This window comes from Panthera uncia (genome assembly GCF_023721935.1).
Source record: "Panthera uncia isolate 11264 chromosome A1 unlocalized genomic scaffold, Puncia_PCG_1.0 HiC_scaffold_17, whole genome shotgun sequence".
Classification (NCBI taxonomy): domain Eukaryota; kingdom Metazoa; phylum Chordata; class Mammalia; order Carnivora; family Felidae; genus Panthera; species Panthera uncia.
In genome coordinates, this window is record NW_026057577.1 from 140,010,598 (window position 1) to 140,033,291 (window position 22,694).

The 22,694-nt window shown below is 42.2% G+C and overlaps 1 protein-coding gene across 1 annotated transcript in view; it reads right to left on the bottom strand.

The window, feature by feature from the left end:
* FBXL7 (F-box and leucine rich repeat protein 7) overlaps positions 1–22,694 on the bottom strand; it is a 387,677-nt gene that overhangs the window by 262,153 nt on the left and 102,830 nt on the right. The window contains exon 2 of the mRNA XM_049648763.1: positions 21,251–21,340. Coding sequence (XP_049504720.1) covers positions 21,251–21,340 — 90 coding nt within the window. The remainder of the gene's footprint in view (positions 1–21,250; positions 21,341–22,694) is intronic.

Here is a 22,694-nt window from a genome sequence, read left to right on the forward strand (position 1 = left end):
ACTGTGACCGGATGCAACCAGAGCATACCTGTCAGTTTGTCTCCTTTTTCAGGCGAAATTGATGAGGGGATTTATTTCCTCAGGAGAACACTAGATTCTCTAGATCTAAAAACCACCAACTACAGAGCATCTCAAAGGTGCCATTAATTCCATTAAAGCAGCATGTCTCGCTAAGGCTTCAGCTTCTTGCACATCTGTGATATGCTGAAATCCAGTCTCTGAAAGCAAGTGTCAAGCTGACATTTGAGACTGACGGTGCGTTTCCTTAGAAATGAAGCATTACTGGGGCGGTTAAGCATCTGACTTCGGCTCAGGTCATGATCTCACAGTTCGCGGGTTCGAGCCCCATGTCAGGCTCTGTGCTGACAGCTCAGAGCCTAGAGCCTGCTTCGGATTCTGTGTCTCCATCTCTCTCTGCCCTTCCCCACTCACACTCTCTCTTTCTCTCTCTCAAAAATTAATAAACATTAAAAAATATTTTAAACAGAAAGAAATGAAACATTACTCAAGTATGCAAAAGTGTCAGATAAACTCTCTCTCTCTCTCTCTCTCTCTCTCTCTCCCTCTCTCTCTCTCTCTCTCTCTCTCTCTCTCTCTCTCTCTCGATATGGAAGGAAATAAGAGTCATTACCATTTAACATAGATGCTATATCATTTCCTGTGTAAGGGCAATAATAAGACTGTTTTTTAACTCCTCGCTCCAAAGCATCAGCATAAACAGCAAAATATCAATGAGGATGGATTTGAAGAGAAAAACTCCAGGCAGCTTATTGTGGCCTGACAAACTCACCATTCCTTTGAGTGAATTCAAGTATAAATTGTCACAACAATGTTTAATTCAAAACTCATTTCTTTTGGTTTTATAATGGAGGAGAACACTGAGTCGGACACCCATCCAAGCACTAATTTGGGCAAAATTCCTCTCTCTGTTTGCTAGATCCTGACATGGCCTCAGATCAAACCCAAGGAGTCACCTCTCTAGCCAGATTATCCACTCACAGATGATCACTGTTTCCAATCAACAGACACTCAAAGCACATGACACCAACGGCTCACGCAAGAACCATTTCTTCTTCCTTGACCAAACCAGTCTTCCACTGCCTCAACCTTATGCTGTGGAAAAACAAACGCTTCCTTCAAACTCGCTGATGTCAGCCTCCAATGCTTGCTTGATCCTGAGAAGTCAAGCATGGCTCAAAGTTCCATATTTAATATTTGAAAGAAGTTAAGCCCTTCATCCCCCCACCCTTCTCACCTTGGCCGTCAGGCCAGGGGTAAAGAAAGTGAAAAGACAATGAGGGTTTCTGCATGTTGTTCTACCCAAAATCAGTGGCTGCATCCCAAATCTTTCCACACATCTGCCTTTCAGGTGAGGAGACCAGGATGAGTTTTTTACAGGCATTGCATTAAGGTTCTAACCTACAATTACAAGTGGGGTGCAGAAGACGAGGTGATTCTTGGCTGAATTTGTTGGCTCTTGAAAATCAGAATTCATGCAAATCTCTGGCTAGATTTAGCTGGTTCCTTTCTTGTAAGTTTCACAGCAAGGGGGAAAGACGAGGTTGGCTACATCAATAATTCAAACATATAGAAAGAGAAGCAGCTCCATGAGGAAGCCCGAAGATGGGGACCCTTGCTGCTAGAGACTTCATTTAGATTTATAAAAACTCAAGCTGTCTTTGTATGGTTCATAAAAAATCATTATGTGAAAAATTTGGCTGTTCGCTGCATTATTCATTGCAGACCTTCTTAAACAAATAACGGTTAAACACATAAAAGGGTTCGTGGATTAAGTGGGGAAAAGCAAATGAAACCTGTAAAACCAATTGTAATTTAGATGAGTAAAAACGGTACTCTGGTCGTAAGAAGAAAGGCAAAAAGTACTCAGAGTTTTGCAGTTAATTTATGGAAGCGAGATGCAATGGTTCTTTCTCTTAAATGAAATCACAGAGTCAACTGAACAGGTTGGCAAGTGGTCGTTATGGGATATAAGAATCTAGGAGAGGGAGCCATGTTAGGTGAGTACCAGCCGAGGATTCTCATACGGATTCCAAGTCTCCTCCTCTGCGTCCGCCCCACTTGCCACACGGAAGCCTGTCTAGGTCTGTCTCGCTCCAGGGGTCCGAAGGTTAGCCTGGTGTGCTCCATGGCATCCATTGGGTTGAGAACAAATCAAATTTCCTTGCATTTAGAACCCCCTGAAAGGCTCGGTTAATTCTCCTACCACTTGAGGGTTCAAGTGTAGGGAAGGAAGAGCAGGTTTTAGGCGATCGATTCTTACTTTCTAAAGAGCCCCAAATTCTCGGTCCTGCGAACCACTCCAAGGTCCTCCGAATCAGAAATCAAGTGCAAGGAAAGGCTTTCTCACTGGAGTTTTGAGTGGAACAGGTGCATGAGCCCTGAAATCTGTGGCTCTTGGAGGCTTATCAGCACCAAAAACAGCTGTGGGTGGCACCCTTGCATTACCTATCCCAGCCACGTACAAAGTGGACTGGAGCCATTTTCTTTCTTCTTTTTGTAACAGACAGAAAGTATTTGAGAAACACATAAAAAGTCATCCATGTGTGAATATTTCCACTTCCCAGAGAAGTGGAAAGAGATCACCGGGCTAGGGTTGGGGTAGAACATCTCTAAGATCTCTTAGCTAAAAAATACCCATTAGGGGCACCTGGGTGACTCAGGTGCTTGGGCATTTGACTCATGATTTCGCCTCAAGTCACGATCTTGCAGGTCACGAGATTGAGCCCTGCATCGGGCTCCACGCTGACAGTGCGGAGCCTGCTTGGGATTCTCTGTCTCCTCTCTCTGCCCCTCCCCCGTTCATGCGCTGGCTCGCTCTTTCTCTCTCTGAAAAATAAATAAACTTAAAAAAAATAGAAAGTACCAATTATTGTAACTACTGGCTTACAGTCAGGGTTCTCCAGAGAAACAGAACCAACAAGATTATAAATGAAGACAGATTTATTATAAAAAAATAGCTCACATGATTAGAGAGGCTGAGAAATCCCCAGATCTGCAGTCAGCAAGCTGGAGACCCAGGAGGGCAGTGCTGTGGTTCCAGTACGAGGACCAGGAAAGCTGATGCTCCAAATCCCAAGTCTGAGCCCTTGTCCAAAGGCAGGAGGAGACTGGTGCCCCAGCTCAAAGACAGTCAGGCACTGAGAGAATCCTTTCTCACTCAGCCCCTTCTTCTATTCAGGCCTTTAATGGATTGGGTGAGGCCCACCCACACTGGAAAGGGCCATTTGTTTTACCGGGTCTGATGACACAAACGTTCATCTCATCCAGAAACACCCTCACGGGCACAGACTCACGTTGAACCGAACGTCCGGGCACTCCGTATGTGACGTTACCCCCCACAACTAAGATAGCGGCGATGACTCAGGAGAGACCCTTCCTTCTACTCCTTCTGCTTCCCTGTGAAGGAATTTCCATGCAACCAAAAGTCCCTGCCTCTCTGTCTCTCACGCTCCCAGTCAGAGGAGACAGGAGAGGAGAATTAATGGACTACTGGGTGTGGAAGGAGGAACCAGGTGGGCGGGACTCTGTCCTGCACGCACCCTCTTGCTCTAGCGTGGCCATGCACTGTCCTCAGCTCTCAGTCCCACAGAAGGGTTTGGGGGAACTAGCCCACCTCAAGACGTCCCTAGAACACAAGCATACAGTGCATTTGCTGGGAACCAAGAGAAACAGATGACAGATTTCCAGAAAGAGAGTGATACCTGGAGCAGGTGGTGGCTCTGTGGGGGTTTGCCTCACGTGGCTTGAACCATATTAGTCGGCTCTGGCCGCAGGGCCTCAGCCAGTGCCAGCCGTGCGAGCCTCACCAGCCTCGCCTTGACTGTTCCAGCTCTAGCGTGTGAGAGGCGGCACACGGCTAGTCAAATACTCGACATAGGCTCCCGTTGGCCCGGTGTCAGGGTTTAAGACTGAGGACAGGGAAGGCAGCCGACTAGCCCCAGGGATTGTGTCATGGGTTGAACCGTGTCCACCAAAAAGACGTGTTGAAGTCCCAGGCCCCATTACTTAGGAATGTGACCTTATTCGGAGACAGGGTCCTTGAAGATGTAGGTGGTTAAGATGAGATCATACTGAAGTGGGGTGGGGGCCCCCAATCCTTACAGAAGAGGAGAGACACAGACCTACAAGAAGAAGGCAACGTGATGAAGAGGCAGGTTGTGGCCAAGGAACACCAAAGAGCCAGGAAGGATTCTTCCCTGAGGTTTCAGAGGGAATGAAACCTTGATTTCCGACGTCTAAAGTTCAGGCCTGTGACAGCACGGATGCCTTTTGTTTTCAGCCACCCAGGTGGTGGTACTTTGTTATGGCAGCCCCAGAAAACGAATATAGACTGATGCAACACCAATTCTCTGACCACTCTAGACAAACACTAAGCCACAAAAGTTCCTTACGATGCCATCAGATGCAATTCAAGGAAAATCAACCTTTTTCTAAATATGCTAGGATAAGGTCCCGGGGCCTCAGTTAGGACACGGTGCTTCTCTGGCCCTCGGCAGGGGGTGTAGCCAGCACTATCGAGCTGGGCAGAGGCTTCAAGAACATCAGAATTCACCGATGCAGTAACCACTGTCTTTCCTCCACTCCTGGCTTCTGTGTGGGACTATTTACAGCCTTGGTCTACTTCGACAGACATGATTCTGTAAATTATTATGGGTAGTGGCAACTGCTCATTAAGCATTTTCCATATTCCAGGCAGTGATTTAGCAATCTTTATATAGATTATATTCTGACGCTTCCAAGTTACAGTTCGCCTTCATCTGTTGGTCCATGCCGTAGATCGCACTTCTGGAGGGCAAGGATCGACTTGTGCAGATCTACTGCGTCGTCTTGTCCTTAACACCTTAACACTCTGCACAGTGACTTCGCGGAGCTGGTGGTAAACTGGGTTAGCTGAATGAATGAAGCCGACTTAACGAGCTATGGTAGCAGGATCCTCGTTTACACTGTTCTCCATATTCAAAGAGCGTCGGTTTATCTCCAGTCCTTCAGTCCTTGGTGTTGTGACTGGTTCAGCCTCGTTGACCCGTACTCGCTTTAAAGACTCTTTTGAATACATGTCACCGCGTGCGGGCTGCGATTTCAAATCGTACAGCCCTGCTCAGAAGAAGAGAGTCCAGAGAAAGATGCTTCGGTTCAAGGCACTTCAAAGGCGCGTCATTCTGAACCAATTACGAATGCTCCCAGCCTCCTGCTTCTAAAACGGTGGCAATAATAATAGCACCTGCCTCATCAGTGTCACAGTTAAATGAGTTCAAGTATGCAACGCACTTAGAACCACGCCTGGCACACAATAAGCACTGAGAGTGGTCACCTGCTATGCTCGTTTATGCCCTTCAGTATTTCTGAAGACATGCGCCTTCCTCCTGAAAAAATTGGTTCCAGCATTCCTGTCGCTCTGCTTTCCCTAGGTCAGCTGTTAAATGACACTGTCGTCTATCACGGCCTTCTGCTTTCTTTGGCATGCTTCCAGCTTCGCCTTCTTACATAACTTTAAATAACATGCCTTTGTGCAGTTTTCTGCTTTTTCATTTTTCTCCATCCCGGCTCGTTTGCAATACTCCCCCTACGGATGCCGCTCCTGAAGATCTGATACGACTTTCCCCTTGATTGCTGCGCCCGTCTTTATCCCTTTGATACGGGCTTTGGAATCTGAGCTCCTAAGAGACCCCTTCACTCTGGTTCCGATTTCTGCTCATGGGAGATGGTGTCAATTACACAGTCCGAGTTTCATTTTTAATTTTTTTTTTATTTTACAAGCTTTCCCATCGTTATTTTTTTCTGATTTCTGAAATATAAAACCTTCAGGAAAGAGTACCTACATTTATCAGATGTTCTTTTATTAGCAAAATGAGAATCAGAACACTTGAGGAGCTGAGAGAGCATTCACACATACATCTCTTCTCTCCGCCAAGATAGAAGGCTGCATCATCCATGCATTCAATACTTGCAAAAATGAACCACTTCTCCTTCTTTCTCCTTTTACCAGAATGAAAATGCACCACTTCTAACTTAAAATCTGTGGCTCTCTGATTCTATGACTTCTATTGTATTTCTCCCAATTCTTTCTATCAGATCTCTTACTTTTGAGAAGCTAAAAGCATGTTTCAGTCTACCAAACGTAAAGGCAACGGAACCCAAAATCATAAAGGCTGTATGTACTGCAGGATTCCAATCAGTAGCCAAACAGTCAAACAGAAGGTTTTGAACCGAACTTCAAAAGACTCGGAAACGAATGGACATGGTTTGAGTTAAAGAAAACATTTACAGCCTACATATTAATTTTTAAATGATTCCTTGTTTGAATCTATTTTTTCTAACATTTGCCAACCACAAATTGGCCCCTGTCACTGTGAGCAAGAAGTCTTCCACGGCTAACGCAACCAGAGAGCACTTAATTGTAAAATGCAGGGATGACAAATAAATACTGACAAGATGTTACAGGAGAGCAGCCATTATGGGGGCCTTTAGCGGACTCTTGCAAAATTGCTACACCCCGGTTCTCAGCAGTCGCAGATTACAAGAGCAAAGCAGTTGCTCCCATTCAGCCTAAGAAATCCAGCACGTGTGGTGGTGGGTGTTTCTCTACCATGAGGAGAGCCCAGGGCCCCCAAGAGGGGCACAGAGGGAAGATGTATGTAATACGTGCTAAGGTGAGACACTGTGTTCTAGGAATCTAGGCAGGGTGCTTCTCAATCTGTGAGCTGGAAAAGACCAGTAGTTTTTTTTTTTCAAATTTCCAACTCACACGAATGCTAAAATGCAACAGAAATGGAGGGAAAAATAAAAGTTAAAAAAAAAAAACAAAACCAGACACACAAAATACTAGCCCGTGCTCACCCCCTTTGGATGCTGTAGCACATCAAATTGTTGGAAGGACCTTAATCACTCTCGATGTCTGCATGACCGTGAGATAGACGCAATTCACAGACTATCCCTGACCTCCTGTTATCACTCCTCTATCATAAGCTACTAGAAAAGTGCGGCAGAAAATGAGCCTGAACCCTACGAGTCCCAAGTACTGTTATTTCTGACCCTACGCACAACTGACTTCTCATGGGCTTCCCTCACTGTCCACTGTCAGGGTCACACAGGAGCCACAGCAGATCTGTCCCTGCTCCAAGTCCTCAGGGGCTCCTCCTCACTCTTAGGATAAACCCATAACACGTATGTGGTTTAGAAGGCCCTAGAAAAACTGGCCCTGCCTAATGGCCCCACTCACATCATCTCTCCTCTGTCATTATGATGCAAATACACACAAGCCTTTGTTCAGAGAAGCCCTAAGCTCCCTCCAGGTCCAGCACTTTCCCACACCTTCATCCCTCTCCATGGAATCCTCTCCCACTACCCATCTTCCTTATTGATTACAAATAGCTGCACATACACCAACATTCGCCACATGAAATGGTGACATCCATGCTCCCCACCGGTTCTGCGACGGTGTGACTAATACAATAGTACATTATTCCATGCTAATTTCTGAACCCAAGCCTCAAGAAACTGGCAGCTTCCACTTCTGGTCTCTTGAAAACCTCTTTCTAGAACCCTGAGGAACCATGTAAGGGGTCCAAAAAGGTCCTGAAACTGTCCTGCCAAAAAGGTCACCTGTAGGCTCTCCAATCGACAGTCCAGCCCTTGTTGGCAAGGGGCAGGCACACAGTGTTGACCTTCTAGACCAGCCTCTCCACCAGCAGAATACCACCACTGACCTCAATCCACGCCATATGGAGCAGAAGAATTATAGCCAACCCCCACCCAAATTTCTCTTCGGAAAAAAAAAAAAATTGTGAGATATAATAAAATGGTGATTGTTTTAAGTAAGTCAACATCAGAGGCAGGAAAGTGGCTTCCCCAAAGATGTCCATGTTCTAACCCCCAGAAACTTGGACCTGTGACTCCATGGTTAAAAGGCACTTTGCAGATGGGATTACGTTAAAGATCTTGAGATGCATCTTGAGATGGATGAACTTAAAGATCTTGAGATCCTGAAATGTCTGGGTGGGCCCAAAGTAAGCCTTACAAGAGGGAAGCGGAAGGATCAGGGTCAGAGAGACAGATTTGAAAATGTTATGGTTTTGGCTTTGATGATGAAGAGACCATGAACCAAGACGGAAAAAGTAAAGAATGGATTCCCCCTAGAGCCTCCAGAAGAAACACGGCCCTGCCAACACCGCATATTTAGTCCTCGGAGACTTATTTTAGAGCTTCCGACCTTCGGAACTGTAAGATAATAGATTTGTGTTACATTAAGCTTCTACATTACTGGTAATTTGTTATAGCAGCAACAGGAAATTAATTCACTGTTGTCGAGTAATTTGTTATACAATGATAGATGAGGATTCCACTCTCCCCACCGTCATGCCTCCTGACATATAAATGTTCACCCAGATATTTACCTTGCTAATTCCCATTCATCTGCAGACCTCAGCTTCAATTTTCATTTCTATGCATGTACTGAATAATGCATTCTTAGAACGTTATTTATTTTTATGTTTCTATAATATCTGTGTCTTCATAAGATAAGAGCCTCGGTGTCTGGCTCACCAAGGAGTCCCCACATTCCCCAAGCACAATGCCTGGCACTCAGTAATTTTTGATGAGTGAAAATATCACTTGGTAAATGAATATAGAATGAATCGGAATATATGCCATGTATTGGAAACATATTCTATAAATGTACAGAGAAGAGAAAAATTGTGTTGGAAGTACATTCAACTGAAAAAAGTTTTAAGAATGGGAAAGTCTTTTAAAATTGATTATAAAGAACATCATGAAAGCAAGCAATTGCTGCACAGAACGGTGCTGAATGCATATTGGAGTATCTGTGATAAGAAACAGCAAGGTCAATTTTTATCCATAAATCTTAATCAGTTGTGGAAAATTGGAATTATTGAATTGTTGGTCGTATCACATTCAACAAAGTTCAAAAAAAAACTAGTGAAAGACATTTTCAGCTCTTAAAAAAGAAAAAAAAAAGAACTAACTTGAATTTTCTAAAAATTACCTCTTCAACACGGGAAGTTACGCACTATTGGAAAACACAAAATAAAAATAATCTATAATTCCATCACTCAGTGATAACCATTCGTAACATCTGGAAACATGTCCCCTCAGTTTTTTTCCTCTTCAAATGTAATCCTATTTGCGGGATTCTATAGGAAATTCTGCTTTATACTATACATTTTTCATAAATAGTTTCCCATATGAAACACTATTTGTGAAGCTGTTTTTGATACCTAAACAGATCTTTGACATATAGATGACTCAATGAAATACTTTACCAATATTTTTACAGCACAAATAGTAAGAAGCATATATCTACAATAAAAATTCAGACTTTTAAGGTGATTTCCTAGTGTGAAACTTTTACATCAAAGTGTGTACACATACTTTAACGTTCTTGATTGACAAGTTTTCGCATTTCCCGGTTATAAGGATAAGAGTAAGCTTGTGAAATAAAATATCCCACCTGAAAATTAACAACACACATTAACACATCAACAGCTTCGAGAAGTTCGGCAATAAAAAAGAGACCTGTGTTGAACTTTGCTTAATGAAAAGACAAACACATTTGACAATGGAAAGATCTTTCTCTACCCACTAGAGCGTGTACGACCCCACGCAAGCTCCGGTGGCCTTCGTTAGCTTTATGACAACTTCTGTTTTCATGCTCTGCAAGGTTCTTCTACCTTGAGATCGTAAAACCATGCATCTAGGTTTAATTTGAACACTTAAATCTTTCATCCATACAGAATTTATTTTGGCAGCAGGAACACATTAGGTTGCCCGTGTTCCTTTTCTTTAAAATGAGAAGCTGATTTTCCTGTTAGGATGTACTGACAAGGCTTATCCCCTTGATTAATTTATAATGCCATCTTTCTCATACCTTAAATTCCCATATAACTAAGTCTACCCTGAACTCTCAGTTCCATTACACCAAGCTCTACCACACCACACTTCTTAAATGTTTGTAAATGTCCAATATATTTTCATGACACGAAGGAAATGTTACTCTCATTACTCGTTTCCAAAATTTCCCTGGATATCCTCATGTGTACATGTATTCACTCAACAGATGGGTTCAACATACTAAGTAATTCAACATACATACTGTCATATACATGTAATGGAGTTGAATTCAACGTCCACATATGGCAGGTACTTATAGATGCTGGATTCATTCTTCCAGGTAAAGAAAACACAGTTGGGTCACGTTTCAAAATGAAAATCTTAGTTAGAATTATGCTGAATTTATGTAAGCGTGATTTTTCCATACAAACATCTTCCTGTCCCTGAGCAAGGTAGGATATGGAAGTCACAGATAGTGGTTGTGGGTAAACTGATGACACTAAACCAGCTAATATGCATATGGACTCACACTGCGTATAATTTTTAAATCTCATCTTCATAACCAAGACTGAAGTAGAGAACGTTATTATTACTGGTTTACAGAGAAGAAAATTAAGGCTAAGCAACTTAGGTCACCCATAAATGGGGAGTAAAAAAAAGTGACAAAATTTTTATCTCACGGCTTTTTCCCCCCTCTCATTCATATTAAATGAAGAGTTCAATCGCCTACTGCATTTTCCAAATATATCCATTACCAGAATTTAGCTCTTTCTAAATCTCTGAAATTGGAATGAAACAATTTCCTAATCTCTGTACTGACCAGTTCCAACCCAGCTAAACAAAACATGAACTTTACAGTTTCCCACCTTCTGTGAAATAGAATATAGCTTGCAGAAGATAATCTGAGGTCAAGGTTGGCTCTAGGATAATTCTTTTAAAAAAGGGAAAGAACAATATTATTTTCTCCTTTAGGAATGTTTTTCCTAACATTTCTTTATAACAAATCAGTGAACCCACCCCCACCCAAAAAAACCCCGGACACATTTATTAACTGGCCAATTCAGCCATATTCTGTGCCAATAAAATGAAACTTACTTCTCCAATTTCATCAGTTAAAAAACCACAGGCTCTAATTTGATACCTTGAGATATCGGGGAGTGAGGAATTGAAATAATTCAACGTATCAAGGTTAAAAAAGATTAAAAAGGGATTTAATAAAATTTAACTGGTTAGGGGGTAAAGAATATTTTTCCTCTGCCCTTGAAATTGCGGTACAGAGGCCGAACAGCTCTAGAATTCTGTATTTCTATGTTTGTCCCATTTGGTGAACTAAAATGTTAAAAAGAAACTTCCTGGTAGAAACTGGTTATTTATAGAGCTAATATTCAATAGACAACAAACCTTGCCTGTTTGTTGGTTTAAAAATGTTGAAACAAGTGAAAACACAGAAACCAGAAATATCTTCTGTTTCATCCTCCTTCTGGAATGTCTATTCTGCTTAAAGAAGTTGTTTGTTTCCTTAACACAAAAGGCAACTAAAAGCCAATGGATGGTAAACATTCCTATGATGTGCCTCAAGTTTTCCTAAGAAACAGCATTATTCTTTTTTCTAAAAAGTAACCGTACCTCTCAAAATTACCTTGGATTTGCACAGCTTTTGATGTCATGGTCTTTATGACCACGGTTGGAAAAACTAATCAAGAGGGCTATTCCTTCTTAGATTCTGCATAAGAACCCACTCATTCATTTAATAAACATTTCTCAAATACTTATTGTATGGAAGTCTCTGTGGTAGCCACGGAGCACACAAAGGGGGATAAAACTCAATTCCTTCCTCAGAGGAGTTCAAGCCATTGTAGGAATGACCCTATAGAGCTACCAACTGAAAACATACACAAAACTCTCACGCGATGGCTATCTTGATTGAGCCGTATGTGGCCTATTACTTGTCACTGCTATGGATCAGGCAGGTCTGGGCATATTTGAAGATTTGATGGGGAGGGCCCAACAGAAGTCATATCTTTGACTGCTGAATAGTAGAAAGTCTTAGTGGCAAATGAAATTTCATACTATGAGGACCTAAGCACGGTGCAGGAATTTAGAGCATAAAATATTATGAATTGATAAAATCGATGTGTACTAGAAGCTTAAAAATACATGTTGTCCAGTTCTAACTTTATTAAAAGTGAGCCCACAGCAGAGGAGCCCTTTGCTTTACTCCCAGATTTACATCTTGAGTGTCTTTCGCCACTAAAAACAAAAGACCCATTGGTCATGATTGATTCTGTATCTTAGGCAAGAACAACAACAACAACAACAAAAACTGGGCCTGCACCATTCCTCATGGCCAGAAAGCAAGGGTGGTCTTACAGCCTGAAGGACAGTGCTGGAAGGACAAAGGAGATGCTTAAAGGTTTCCCATAGAAGAAGTTATAAAAAAAAATCAAACATCAAGCAGAGAGTAGTAATTATTAATAATTGGAACAATGTGAGCTCATAATCGGACTTAAAAGAGAAAAGTTAATTATCAATTGTGTAAGTAAATATGCTATATAAAATAGCATTACCCACAACAGAATATAAGCATAATAGAATGCTTAAATGTGTACAAATTATAATAGTAAGGGAGTATTAATTGATGGATTCTTCATCAGTGGGCATTTGCCGTATCTGCATAAGTCAAGGGACTATAAGAAAGGTCAGTCTCGCAATTAAGCCCTCCACTGATTTCTATAGAAAATCCACTCCCTCCGAGCACTGTGTGTTTGGCAAAGCCCCACCATCCCTCCTTCCCATCCATCTCCTCTTTGATCTGCCAGATACCCACTGTGTCCCCTTCCTTTGCAGCTCAAAATCTCTCCACTGTGCAGGGAAATCTGGTTTTCTGAAGCCCACATCAGGAAATTCACATGTTCAAACACATACAGTTATTTGGAAGAACAAGTGTCCTTCGGGATAGCAGGCAGCCCACCCCACCTAGGAAGGTGGTAGTGGTGAGAAGAAGTGTCCTAGTTACATTTATAATTATAAGCTATATTACTATCTGCTTCCCACACACTGCACTCCTTCTAACAATTCCTCAATCATCTCTTAATGATCACAAACAATACCTAAGCTACTTGTATATCATTCCCTCCAAAATGGGGATTTTCTACGTTTTATAAATATGTAGGATATAAAGGAACACACTTTACAGCTAAAGTGCTTTTCTCTCATTATTTGTTAATCAGCCTAACAGCCTTGGGAAGCCTGGGACTTCCTGAGGAAGTTACTTTATCCTCAGGAAGTTATTTCCTAGTCAAAGAGGAAATAAACAGACGTGTTAACCTGATCTTTAAGGTCAGACTGTGTCCAGGACTGCGAAAGGCAAATATTTCCAATGTCGGGTTATTCTTTCTGAAACGTTGCTCCCCACCCCCTTCCATATGCCCTTTTTTGCCTCACACGAGCCCAGAAGTCAGCCTTGTAGTGTAAAACCCTCCAAAGAGCCCAAAGAAAAGTGGTGGGTACAAAATGTTATAGAACGGTGGCCTATTTGTCATTGACACTTCCAATTATACAGTATCCATCGAAAACCTAGTACAAAGAACGTGCAGCCACCCCGTAAATAACTATTTTAGTGAAAGACTGGATGGTCAAAGCACTTTGGGAACATACTCAATGTTGTCAGGGAGGGGGCTCTTTAGAACAAGCCCCATTTTTTCCCCACGTGAACCCAGATGGCTTTCTTCCAACTCCCGACTGCGTTACACGCTATGCGATATGTTCCTCTCCACCCTTCTACCCTCTTGTCCACGCAGGAGAAGCCAAATCCCCAGCTGCCATGACACATTTCCCAGTTACTCCAACCCATGCCTCTCTCCCTTCCTCCCCAACTATAGCACGTTTCAGACCACTTCTCAGGACACAATCCTATACCACCTACACCAATTACGATTGAACTGATGCACAGTGTTTATCCCACCAGTAATCGCTAAGGTTCTGGCAGCAGTGGGTCTCGCCATAAAATCAAATTCCTCCAGGAGCCAAAGACGTAACAGCAATACTTTGGAAGACGCCTGTTTAAGGCAATAGAGAATGAAGGGAATTCAGTAGCTGCAGGGTAGATGCCCCACCCGAATCCATTAAATGAAACCCAAAATTAGTTTTGAAAGTTCTTCAGGGAGAAGCAAACACATCCGAGGGTAGGGATCATTCTCTGTGCCACCAACTTGTGACTGACACACATTTTGAATTCTCCCCCTAAGTGCCTAAACAAATGTATTTAAACCTAGATTACATCCTTTAATAAATTCCCTTTGAACTAAATAACTGAGATTACAGATAAGAGAACTTAGATACGATCCAAGCCGTCATTGCAAATACACTTAGTTGTATTCAGATGAGCCAGAATGTCTATGACTGAAACATATCGATTATGTATTGAGTTTTGTTTGGTTTGGGTTTTTTTGCAAATGACAGAATATAGGTGACAGAAAAACACAGAATAATTTTACACATGGGATTAGAATGCTAAAGATCTAACGTTTCCTCTCCTAACTCTACATAAAGGCACTGGCAGACTCTGGATGTCTCAATTAAGTATTACTTTAAGATGTCCTTAAACACACACACACATACACACACACACACACACACACACACACACACACACACAGAAACCTAATTTCCTCTTGAGACTATTAAATGGCATTTTTGCCATTCTGGATGATTCATTTTGGAAGATAATTCCCTTAAGAAATTAAACTTAGTTCTTGAGTCTGAGATGGTATTTAGGATTTCATTGTACATTTTTAGGCTTACATAACAATTTGATGGATACCAAGCTGATGAGTTTTCCACTGCTTAAACTTATCCTCAAGTGCAAATTTGACTTCTTTATTAAATCGGGCACACTGAATCTACAATATGCTCAAATCACCCAGTGTAATTGGTGCAGTTTTTCAAAAGTCACCCACCTTACAAGTAGGCAGTGGTTATTAAACAATGGAGGAAACTTGGTCATGAAACAGTGAGTTGCTAATTTAATTACCCAAACACATTAAACTTCAACGGCTAAAGCCCTGTCAGGTGTACCTAAATGATTCTGAAATTATCAGAAGTAGTTAGGTTTGAAATTTAATTTTTAAAGGCAAAACAAATCCTCATAATAATGAGTCATCACCTTCTTCATACATGGAGCAAAAGCTACTAATACCACATTTCTCATTTTGGAATCTCTCCCTCCCTGTAAGGTCCCCCAACCACCCTCCCAGTTTGAAGACGTGTCATTTTAGAACTATTTTGAAAGAGACTTTTTCTATGCCATTTTCTTTCTCCACTTCTTTATTCTTTATTCCTCTTCCTGCATTATATGTTTTTACTTTATTTTCTCTTGTGTCATGGATGGAGTGTCATTTGATTATGCCGGCTTCAAGGCATAATTCCAGTCTTCCAAGGCACATGCTCTAAGATTGGTATCTTTCACCTGTGTATATTTCCAATTAAGGACTACATGGCTCAGTTTTAAAGTAACAAGAAGCAACGTGACTAGTCAGTACTTTTACATTATATGCACTGCAGATCCTATGTCATGATTAATTTAAATCTCACTTTCAAACCCTATGTCTGTCTGATGCAGTGTGTTAAGGACACAGTTATGGTAACCTGCAAATTAACCCTTCAACAGTTTAATACAAAGACAGCTTGGAATATTAACTCTTGCTTTCAACAACCAAGAATTTAAAGTAAATGTCTAGACGACACACAGACCACAAAAGGGTTTCCATGTATAATATTGACAATCTAGACACAATCGTGGATTAGCATTTCAAAAGGTACGTCTCATGAGGACTTTCAAAGTATATTTTGATATAAATTCATAAAAATGATCAGCATGAAATTCTTGGTAATTCTACATGACAATTATAAAACAAGCGTTAAAAATAAATCTTATTCAGAACCGAGTGCTTATAACCATCTTTGTCTTTTACTAAATTTCCATGACTCTGGGCCACACTGACCCCTTCCCAGTCCCCCTGTTGTCATCTGCCAAATGAAAACCTTTGTATCCCATTCTCAAGAGTGACGTGACAATGAAGCAGTTGAATAATGATGTTCATGAAGGCAGCTGTTCATCATGAAGTAATATGTGTCCCAACAATGTTTGCTGAATTTGTTGGATGGGCAAAAAGGCTTTTAGGGAAATGGAATCTACCTTGAATTAAAAGCATCATCTTTCTCTTTCTCAGTGACTCCTGTGAATTTCGTTTGAGAAGTACACTCAAGTAGAAAGAAGATGATATAAGGAAGACAAAGAGAATAAAACAAAGCCAGATTCCTGGGCATTTTCAAACTAACTCCACTTAGCACTGGTCTCATTTGGGCACTGAAAACATGTTAACCCATGACTGTATAAATAAACTGGTGACTTTAGGTACCGTGGAAAGAAGAGCACCACAAATCCTTGATATATCAACTCATTTCACGCACAGCTCAAATGAAACATTTTAAAATTCATTTCCTTCAGGGAGTTAATTAAACGGGCGACTTCACAAAACGATATTAGGTAAATTTTTTTTGAAACGCTATTTTATAACCAGGAAGTAACTTAAAGGTAGTGTTTCCATCTCCAGGTGAGAAGCCAACCTACACAAGTAGCTTGAGATCCTTTTACCCCTTCAAGGAGGTCCTCTCCTCCTACTGGAAGTACCTGTCTACGTGAACTCCATCTTTCTCAAACTCTTTTGAACAGCCTGCCTCAGCTCTGCCACCAGCTCGAGATAGGTAGAGGACAAGAGACGCACAAAACAGAATTAAATAGCTTCACGCTTAGAAGGCAGCAACTTTTTTAAAGGTTAGGCTTTTTCCTGATTTGACCATCTCTCACCAAAACAATACCGGGTCAAACTCCTGCTCCACAATTTATTAGGTGTGTAATATTGAGCAAATCTCTTTATTTCTCTGTGCCGCAGGGATTTCTTTGTAAAACGAGTGTATTAGATCAGAAAACTGCCAAAGCTTTGTAGCTCTAAAAATCCTATGATTCCATATTTGGCTGGCTTGATAACGACATTTATAAGCCATCGCACCTATAAATTGTGTTGTCAGTGAGTTCAATATCTGAACTTGAATATCTTTAGAGAGCAGCTGGAGGAAGCTGTCTCTTCCTCAGCCAATTACATTTGGCCTTTGAACTAAACTGTGTCACCTTCCTCCAGCTCAAGAGATGTCTGAGTTGTTGAGAGGCCGCCATTAAAGCCACACAGTCATAACCCTGTTCTGGGAAAGAAGCCCCAGCTCAGCTTCCTATTCCTAGGAAGCTTCTTCACGATCCATGTGTGCTATTCCAGCCATGGGCTGGACGTGACTTTCATAGCTGAAAGTCAAAGGCCATTGCTTCCAGTACAAAAGAGAACACCCGGGGATGAGAAAGACTGGAGGAAAAAAAAAAGTATAAGAGAAAGAATAGCAACACAACTGGAAAGAATTAAGCTGTGGCTTATGAAGCTGGAATGCAGATTTTGTTGGGAAAAATGGAACGTTTCCAGCTTTCTACACTTGAACCCAAACCCCCGACAGTGTCAGGAAATCAGGAACTTAAACTGTCACATGAAATATAATGGGCTTTAAAGAAGGCCTATACCATTTATCAAGGAGAAAACACTGCAGGCTGCCAATTCCTTAATAGGGGTGTGGCTTTAGAATCACAAAATTAAAATGCACGAAGCTTTCGCCAGAGATTTTGGAACGGAAGGCTACCACTTAGGTAAAAAATACCACTGTCTGTGGGATTGAACCCAAATTGTATCACCATCTGTGCCCATCATGCATAGGAGAGGAGCCTTATGACCCAAAGTGAAAGAGTGGGAACAATAGATAGACAGCAAGGACATAAAGTCCTTATACTGGTTAGAGTCAGTAAATGTGACCGATGTCTCAACCATTAGGCTTGTGGCTCAAAACATAAATCGAAGCTAAAGTTAGAGACTCTCCGGGAAAAGCCTAAAAAAAAAAAAAAAAAGGTTTTGAGAAACGTGTGGGTCTATCATCTGTCATGTCTTGCAGAACTTTCCAGGAGAGTATGTTCTCTGAGGAGTCCACTCTGACCAGACCCCACGCTCTGGGCTGTGAACACTACTCGTCCAGGGACTCCTCATGATGCTTTCAGGGCTGTTCTGACCCCAAGGCCAGACCATCTCAGGAGAAGCTTTCGGCCAGCGGCCCTGCACTTTGGATGGCCAAGACCCATGCTCCTAAGGGGTCTTCTCAGCCCTGTTCGGGACTTCTTCCCGGAGGTGGGGGGGCAGCATTTTTCAAAGAATAGTTCGTGACGATTTAGATGGCGGTCTTCAGGTCATGCAGAAGCCACAACTCCCAACTCCCCTGTCATGTGTATGCTTCAGTGAGTTTTAGTAATGTACCGTGCTGTGCAACTTGCACCACGATCCGATTTTAGAACCCCGTCATCTCCCTAGTAAGTCCCTCGTGTCTGTCACAGTCAGTGACTATCTCTACCACCAGCCCCAGGGAAGCGCATGTTATGTGAGTGCCCTTCCCTCTCCTCAGCTCCCACGTTCTCAGTTCATGTGCCAACAGGCATCGCGTGGGTTACCTACACGCTTCCCAGTAGGAGACGATGACTCTGCCGTCCACCAACTGGTGGAGGCTGGGCACAAAGGCGCCTGTGCGTGCACACACTCCACGCTGGCCGGGAAATTGATGTGATACCTTCCCCATCCAGCCCAGCAGGGCAAGGTCCAGCCCTGCTCCAAAAGGCTTCCAACCCAGCTATTACCGGTACGGCCACGGCTTTCAAAGGCTGCAGGAAAACTGGATACGGTCCTTCACCACATACCCCATTTTTATAAATCGCTATCACTCAGACCTTGAAACTGATGATCCTGCCTGTGTTTCTTGAAGAGGATATCGGGAAATTCAGAGGGAAAACAACCTTAAGAGGATCAACCGTGGGAGAAAATGACGATAGTCAAACCGCTTCTGGAAAGCCAGTTACACCACTCACCCAATATTAACAAGACAGGGTAAACACAGTTCTCGAAACAGTGGGAAGAGAAGCAGAGAAGCATTTTTTTAATTGGCTCCTCTGTGGCACATGTAAGAAACTGGCGTCCAGTCTCTGTTTCTTTGCCAGCACACCGCACACCGTGGTCACCAGGTGCTTTCTAGTAGGAGCAAACATGTGTACGACTGGCGAAATCCACTCTGGAGGTCACGGAAGGTGACACCCTAATCCTGAGGGGTGGATCAGGATTCTGTCACCTGCGCTTTGAGAAAATTAGCATTACTGTCGTGCTCCCATCTTGAAAAACCAGGCTGATAGTGAGACCGTTCTGCAGCAAACCTCCCTACGATGCATTTTAATTGTAAATGATACCCATGCCGAATTCATTTTAAAATACGTTTTTGTTTCATTGATTAAAAAACAGTAGCAAAATGGACTCATACATAGAAATACTAAAAAACACTTAATTTTGCAGACATGCAAAAAAAATGGACAGCATCTCTCATAGGGATGGGGTCCAGCCACTTAAGAGCTGGAAAAAACAGTGCTATTAATTTAGCTCCATTGCTAAAAATGATTTCACCTGAACATTGAATTTTCCCATTTTTCTCCTGAATTTACTCTCAGAATGGTAGAAAATGCATTGTGACAAAAATATATAAAACACTGGCTGGGCCTGCATCAAAAGAATCTTCCTAAGGAAAAGGCAGAATAAAATGAAAATTTTAAATCCCTGTGGAGTCGGGGGTTTTTTTGAAGCATAAAAAGCAGACATTTTTAATGCATGAAGCCCCACAGTCCCTTCCCCCAACCCTTTCACCAATGTCCATACAGTTTTGTATTTTCCATTTTTGAAAAGAGAAAAGAGTAATATGAGAACTTAAATCTGGAGACAGAAACACACAGGGATTATCAACGTAAAGTCTTAACTTTCTATCTTCACAGCCACTCAAATTAGCCACACTATGACTATGACAAAATTAACTGTAATCATGATGGAAAGAAGTGATCACCTTACAAAAATGTACATTTTTGATTACAGAAGACCGTAAATCAGTTACGTTGAAGTGATTTCCACTCGGGCTCCTAAGAACGGAGGCCTCAAAAGCAAATGTCTAGAATCAATTTACTTGACTTGCCCATTACCTTAATTGAATTTCAAGAATGACCTAATGCTCGTATTTGAATTAACAGGCAGAAAATTAAAATTGGATTTCTACTTGGTGCTTCGCTGCTCTGAGAAGAACACCCCACCCTGTTCGCCTCACCATGTTGGTAAAACAACGCTAAGGCATTTATACACCAGGGAATATAACCCGTGATAAAATCTCTTTATACATCAGCCATTTGAAACACAGCAAGTCAAAGAATGCCCAAAGAGGAGACACGCACAGCAGAGACCAGCCATCATCGTTCATGCACACGCTGTCATACAGGAGCAACCAACATCAGGTCAAGGGTACGCTTCCCAATATTGCAAGCAGCTTAAATGAAGCCTCCAAACAAAGCCTGGAAATGTACTCCCACACACCCTGCACACTTCAAGGAAGCAGGCTGCACACCCTGTCATGAACATCAGCCGACACCTCACAGATGTCTTACACTGGACCCGCGTTCAACAATTAATTTAGAAAGAACTCTTCTTCAGAAAGAAAAAAACTCACTTAATTGTGTTTCACATTAAAATAAAAACAACTAATTCCATAACTGAGGCAACCAGCCACTAACTAACTACCACAGGAACAGTCATTTCCACACCCAAGTAACGACACAAAAGCTTCCGGACTACGCAAAGCAATTAATTCCAACATCTGTTACTACATATAGTGAAATTCTGTATCAAGACCATCAGTGGAACGAATCTCTGTCCTGAGAGGCAGGACTTTCCACTTATTCTTTACGTAATCAAACAAATCTCTTTTCCTACTTCCAAATATTGGTTAGTTCAAATTCTACAAATCACATGATCGTGACCTTCCGTTGCCAAAATCCTGAATTCCGAGTGTGCCTATTTTGAAAGCTCTTCCAGGAACTTTCAACTACAGCACAAGAATTTGACAATCCTAGTGTTTTCCACGCTGAAAAACAGGATCTATAACGTCACGGAGGCTCGCCCAACGTGAACCTATTATATATTCACAAAATAACAGCACTGCTTTAGAATTGAGACACTTAAATCCTATCGAAACCCCTTTATCGGGCAGCAGCAGCAAAGCAGCAAAAAAGAAACTCGAGAAACCCTCCACCTTCTTCATTTTTAAGAATCTCATACGCTCCCACTCGGGAGAACAGAACTGAGACTCACACATTTTATTTGTCTTCCAAAAATAGCCAGCACTGTGAACACAGGGAGAGAGATAATGAAGACCAGATGCCTACCTTCACTGGTAGCCACATTCTTCTGGGCTTGGGTCGGCGTGTGATCTGTACTTGAACTCACGTCGGATGAGATGCTTGAGCTGCCTTTGCCTAGAGAAAACAGGAATGAGCAGCTTTTGAGTTTTGTGATTTCAGAACCGGACCGTGCCTTCTACTCTGTCCCATACCAAGTCATATCACTTGTTTCCAAGAAAGGAGCCATAATACCAAGTATGGAGTTTATTAGGTTTCCTGCCTTATGCATTAAATATCTGACCCATGTAAGAGTGGAACTAAAGCCCTATTATAATATGGCTTGACTGTAAACTCAGACAAGATTATAAAACATACGATAACGTAATTTCATTTTGGCATGCACGTGAGTAAGTAAGGACATGTGGGAAACACATCCACGGCATTAATTTTTTATTTGCAACTATAAACTATACATTTCCCAGCAAAGGACAAAAGCACATCTAAGAATGAGGCATTACCCAAATAGTAAGAGCCTGCTAGCTCCAAATAGTTGTGGCATCTTTTCTTTTTATGTTTATTTATTTTTGAGAGCGAGAGAGACAGAGCACAAGCGGGGGGAGGGGCAGAGAGAGGGAGACACAGAATCTGCAGAAGACTCCAGGCGCTGAGCTGTCAGCACAGAGCCCGAGGCGGGGCTCGAACTCACCAACTGTGAGATCATGACCTGGGCCGAAGTCAGACGCTTAACCGACTGAGTCACCCAGGCGCCCCTATTCTTCTAACTTTTAAAATAAACATATACATTAATAGTGCTAAACATTCGCAAAATGCCACACGAGAGTCTGAAAATACGAAGCTGACTCACGGCCTCATGAAGGAAGTGCCAGTGACTGGCAGCGAGCAGAATTCTAAGATAACTCGCGTGGTACCTGCTACAGACGGAACGTGTCCGACTGCCCCCCCCCACCACCGGTTCATCTTAAAACCTAACCCCCAATGGGATGGTATTAGGAGATGGGACCTTTCGAAGGGTATTAGATCATGAGGGTGGTGCCCTCATGAATGAGACTAAAAGAGACGCCAGACATCTCCCTTGGTCTTTCCATGTTATGAAGACACCAGAGAAAGACAGGCATCTGTGAACCAGAAGGGTCTTACCAGACACCTCGATCTTGGGCTTTTCAGCCACCAGGGCTGTAAGAACTAAAGTTCTGTTGTTATAAACCACTAGTCTATGGTATTTTTTAAATAAAGTTTGTTTGTTTGTTTATGTATTTATTTATTTACTTTGAGAGAGAGACAGCAGAAGCAGGAGAGGGACAGAGAGAGAGGGGGGCAGAGAATCCCAAGCAGGCTCCCCACTGTCGGTGCAGAGTCTGAGGCGGGGCTCAAACTCATCAACCATGAGACCGTGACCTGAGCTGAAATCAAGACTCAGGGCTCCAACCCATGAGCCTTGAGATCATGACCCAAGACAAAATCAAGAGTC